The 5653-nt window shown below is 37.8% G+C and overlaps 1 protein-coding gene across 1 annotated transcript; it reads left to right on the top strand.

Annotated features, from left to right (window-relative positions):
- The first annotated feature begins 1076 nt into the window (after positions 1 to 1076).
- Positions 1077 to 5330, top strand: LOC127160786 (C3a anaphylatoxin chemotactic receptor). The gene is made up of 2 exons (XM_051103450.1): positions 1077 to 1327; positions 3840 to 5330. Exon 2 carries the CDS (start codon positions 3866 to 3868, stop codon positions 4772 to 4774), a length of 909 nt encoding a protein of 302 aa, XP_050959407.1. The 5' UTR covers positions 1077 to 1327; positions 3840 to 3865; the 3' UTR covers positions 4775 to 5330.
- The last annotated feature ends 323 nt before the right edge of the window (positions 5331 to 5653 follow it).

The raw sequence follows: 5653 nt of genomic DNA, 5'->3' as shown, positions 1-5653 counted from the left end.
TAAAAACAAGATTTCTATGGTAAATGGCCTCAAATTGTTAAAAAATGCTCATCTATTCACACAAACACTAGATCTTACACTTCTGTCTGTATGATATATCACCTCATTCTTTTCTATGTTGAATCCGTAGTGAGTTAACAACACCATTTCAACCATTTGGTATTCAACGTTGTTTTGACGTTGAATGAATGTTTTTTCATAAACTGACATTATTTCAACCACATTTAAATGTTTAAGGTCGGTCGAATGCCAGCTGGGAACCAGTAGCTGGTCCCCATTGAATTTAATAATAGAAATGATCAAATAGACTACGTTCAACAGAAAAAAGAAACTCATTCAGGCTTGAAACAACCTGAGAGTGAGTAAATGATGGTATTAAAATAATAAACACTATGCCAGAATTGACAGACAGATGACAGATTTTTTTTTAATTTTGGGGTGAACTATTCTTTTAATTGAGAGTAAGAATCACTCACTGCTCTTGACTGAAGAAATTTAATACAGTTGCTTTAACAAGAATCAATGTACAATTGATGTATATAGTGTATAAGCATACAGTGTTTCATTTTTTATATTTGTTATTTCAATTTCTTGAATGCTACTGCTAAATACACCTACTATACCTGAAAAATAAAGCACTGTTTGTATTCCTTGTTTTTATTTTTTAATAACAAAGATAAAACAATGACAAAGATTTTTATGTTCACTCACTTTGGCCTAAATATTTGCTATTCTTTTTTTATTTAATACTTTTTAACCTTGAAAGTCTTTGTTTTCAAAATAGGGAAAATAGTGTGTCTGTAATGCTCAGACAATTTGCAAAATAGCAAAACCAACATCACAAAGAATCGTGATATTTCTAAAAAAAAAAAAAAAAACAAACATGATATGATATTTTTGCCATATCGCCCACCCCTAGAATGACAGCAGTTTCAGTACATTTTGAAATATCCGGTAGCAGTGTTCTGATGAAATATCAAGATACAAAATGAACATTTTTGCTGGCTTCTAGCCATTCGTGTTTGCTTTTTACTTTTAGCACCAACTGATGATAAAATCAGTCAGCAAGAACTTCCTAGTGTGGCCGGAAAGATTTTGCTGTGCAGTACATGCCCACCACCCCCTGTAAAACCAGTTAGAGCTCTGATCTTTTAACTAACTGTGCTTATGATGCCACAGTGTAGGCCATTATCAGTAATAACAACAAATCAGCCTATAGAGATATAGTACCAGGGTAAAACCAACAATCTGTCAACAGGATTGAGAAGACAAGACAGACCAAGATCAAGATTTGACTTATACAGTGCATCAACAACTTAAAAAAAGGGTAAGAACTAATTATGTGTATTATTTATATTACATGCTTATAACTCTCAGTGTAGTAAATGGAAAACTGTGTAAGACACAATCAATGCACACATACGGTGTCTTGTGAATTGTAAAAATGATGGCAAAACATGTATTTCAATTACTTAACATAATGTAAACAATTTAAACTCTATTATTTATTTAAAATTTAATTAAGATTTAAAAAAAAATAATAATAATTTGATTATTGTCAAACATTTAGGGCAGCAACTGACCTTAAGGTTTTAAGTTGAACTAGGTAGATTTAAAAAAATAATAGCATCGACATCATCGATAAATTATAATATAATATAATATCTAATAAGTGTTTTTGAAGATATATTAAAAAAAAAAAAAAAACAATACAAATATACAGTCTTCAAAATATAACGGAAGGCCATTAAAAAGGTAATTGCGATTTTTTTCATCTCACAATTCTGCTTTTTTTCTCACAATTGAGAGTTTACATCTCGCATTTCTGACTTTTTTTCTCAGAACTGCGTGACATAGCCTCAAGTCGCAGTTACGAGTTATAAAGTCAGAATTGCCGGATATAAACTTGCAATTGTGAGTTATAATGTCCAACTCTGAGGGTCAGAATTGCAAGTTTATTCTCAGAATTGCAAGTTTATGTCTAACAATTAATAACTCACCCTGTGGACTGTTTTGTGTGTTTTTCCCTGTGTATGCCCTTATTTGGTCTTCCTGTTCCCTCTCTAATTATTACGTCACTGTTTAATCGATTACACCTGTCTCCCCCTGATTGGTCCTTGTATATAAGTTTGGTTGTTTTTCACAGTTTGTTGGTTGGTTGTTATTATTATTGTCATGCTCAGTCTGTTTATGTCACTCCCGTTTATTCTAAGTCTTGTCGTGTCTGTTTACATTGGATTCCCCGCTGTTCCTGTCCGTTCCTGCTCGATGTGTTGATTATTTAATAAATGTGCATGTTCCGTATCCTCCTCGTCATTGTAATGGGGAGTGAGAGGTGAGAGGCGAGTGGATCCATCTGCGAGCTTTTATTAGCAGGAACATGGTCGTACAGGCAGAGTCAAACGGTAGCAAACAGGTATATCACAGGCAAGACGTAGAGAATAATCCTATAAACGAGCAAGAGTCCAATGGGCAGGCGGCGAGACAGTCGAGACGAGATGGCCAGGCGAGGGAACTAAACACAGGGAACTAGGAACTCGGGAACTAGGGAACAAGGAAACTAGGGAACGCGAACAATAATAATAACACAACAATACTCTGTGGCTTGCGAGGGGAAAGACCGGGGCTTTTATAGCACTGCTGATTGGTCACGGGTGCTGACGCAATCAGCGCGATGGAAACTGGGAGATGTAGTCCGGGGTGTAAACAGTCAGTGTGTGATGGCCCAGCAGGAGGCGCAGGGGCCCTTCAGGGCAGAGCAGGAACCCGCATCACAGACTGGGACCTGGGGAGAACAGGGACAGAGGAGTCAGACAGAATGAGGGGAGAAGCAGAGAGTTTGAGGATGAATGCCGCCTCCCTAGGAGGTTCTACAGCAGATGCAGAGACAAAAACATGGTCGTACAGGCAGGGTCAAACGGTAGCAAACAGGTATATCACGGGCAAGACGTAGAGAATAATCCAATAAACGAGCAAGAGTCCAATGGGCAGGCGGCGAGACAGTCGAGACGAGATGGCCAGGCGAGGGAACTAAACACAGGGATCTAGGAACTCGGGAACTCGGGAACTAGGGAACAAGGAAACTAGGGAACAAGGAAACTAGGGAACGCGAACAATAATAATAACACAACAATACTCCATGGCTTGCGAGGGGAAAGACCGGGCTTTTATAGCGCTGCTGATTGGTCACGGGTGCTGATGCAATCAGCGCGATGGAAACTGGGAGATGTAGTCCGGGGTGTAATGAAACAGTCAGTGTGTGATGATAGGGTGAGAGTGACATCTGGTGGTGAGCGGACCGCGGAACACCGACCAGATTCGTAACAGTCGTACTCCTCATTCCCCGCACACTGTAAAAAACAATTTGTCAACTTAAAATAATTTGTAACCTGGCTACCTTAAAATTTTAGGTTCAGTCAACTCAAAAAAAGTTTATTCAACTTGAAATGTTAAATTATACTAAGTGACAACTTAGATATTTGAGTTGAACCAACTTAAAATTTTAAGGCAGCTGGGTTACCCATCTGTTAAGTTTAGCAAACACAAATATCTAATTTGTTACTTAGTACAACTTAACATTTCAAGTTGACTAAACGTATTTTAGTTGACTGAACTTAAAATTTTAAGGCAGCAGGGTAACAAATATTTTAAGCTGACTCAACAAATTGTGTTTTTTATTTTTTACAGTGCACACCACGCTGTGACAGTTACAAAGTTAGAACTCAAAGATAAATGTCACAATTCGATTTTTAAAAACACATCAAGATGATAAGCTGATGCTTTTGAAACAGATCTAAAATCAGCCCTCACTGTTTTCTCTCTCTTTCTTCTTTGTGTAGAAAACACCAGTTTTGAAGCTGAAAACATGACCGGAAGCACAGCGCAAAACAACACTATGCAGCAGAAGGAATTGACAAACTTGGAGATCTTTTCAGCTTGCATTTCACTTGCAACCATTGTTGTGGGTCTCATTGGAAATGGGATTGTCATATTTCTGACTGGCTGCAGAATGAAGATGACTGTCAACGTCATGTGGTTTCTCAACTTGGCAGTTGCAGACTTCATCTACTTGTTATACTCATGCACAGACCATCTCTCAGTTTTAGGCCAGCGGAGAAGTGAATTGCTGAAGAATTTCATCAAGATGTCATCGATGAATCTGTTTGCTAGTATTTTCTTTCTTGTAGTTATCAGTCTGGACCGATGCCTGTGCACATGGATGGTTGTTTGGGCTCAAAACAAACGAACTTTACTTGGAGCCAGGATCATCTGCATAATTGTGTGGGTTTTATCCATCGGCTGCAGCATTCCTTACTATATAATGGTTCATAATAATTTATGTCTGATCACATATGAATTTACAGTGGGCTTCCTCATGCCCTTTCTGATCATTGCATCTTCATATATCGCTATTGGAGTTCGAATCAAACACTTCAAAAGCAGAAAGCAGCTCAGGTCGTACCGGGTCATTATAACTGTAATCTTAGCTTTTTTCATATGTTGGTTTCCATACCATGTTTGGAGTTTTTATTCAATAGCTGCAGAAAAAAAGGACCAAGATGTGTTTGAAATTGTCAGTATCTACCTGGTTGATCTAAACAGCTGTCTGAACCCCTTTCTCTATGTGTTCATGTGTGATGAGTATAAGAAGAAGCTTAAACATTCTCTGCAGCTGGTGATGGAGACGGCTTTTGCTGAAGATCATCTGAGCTTTAGTGCAGATGGAAGTGGACGAACAGGACAAGAAAACCAAACTGAAGTCTTAGAAATGTAGAAAACTGGTCCCTAGATAATAAACCTGGATCTAACCCAGTATGTTTATAATCCTTGTCTAGCAACTTGTAAAAAACAGCAACTACAAAATTGCTTGATGCATGACTGTGTGTAATTTGTGTTGTAAAACCAGAGAAAGTCTCTTCAAGTAGGCTAATGAATATTATATGTTTGTGAGACCTTTCCAAATATCCAAATATCCGAAATATGCGAATGCTCATTATGTTATGCTGATCTCTGTTTCAACTTTTCTCTGAGTAAAACCACACTGTATCAAAAATGTTGCCTGCATTCACTGGTAATTTCCTTAAGGATTTTTGCTCTCACAGTAGCAAATTCTTAAGGGGTTTCCCTATGAAGGATCGGACGATCCCCAAATGCAAACTGTGTGTGTTTTGCCTTGAGAGCAACCATACATTGAATAATATGAATAAGAGATATAAGGGTATAAGGGAATGTTTATAGAAACTCAAGGTTTATGGGATGTTGTTGTGAATCAGTTTGGTATAACAATACTTGTTGGATTTGTGCTCTTCAGATGAAGTCTTAGCATTGAGACATACACAACTAAAACTATTCAATAAACTCTGCTTCTTTTTACCATCCATTGCTTCTGCTCTTCACTTTTACTGGCCTTTTCCTCAGTCAACTTCTTGGCTGACAGAAAACTGTTTTACTGTTTTGGGTATTTTGTGTATCAGACAAGACCTGCTGTTAACAGGGTTTGAGTAATAAACTACTCTGCTGTTGAGTTGTTCTGTTACTGGACAAACTGATATTTTCTGACTGTATCTGGCGTCCGGGGCTGGATCTTAATTGTCTAAGCATGGAGACAGCAATCTAACATTTTGGCGTTGTCGGCAGGATGGAATAACACGGA

The sequence above is a fragment of the Labeo rohita genome, unplaced genomic scaffold (genome assembly GCF_022985175.1).
Source record: "Labeo rohita strain BAU-BD-2019 unplaced genomic scaffold, IGBB_LRoh.1.0 scaffold_456, whole genome shotgun sequence".
NCBI lineage: Eukaryota > Metazoa > Chordata > Actinopteri > Cypriniformes > Cyprinidae > Labeo > Labeo rohita.
The sequence above is the reverse complement of the archived record's forward strand: the minus strand, read 5'-3'. Positions and strand labels throughout refer to the sequence as shown.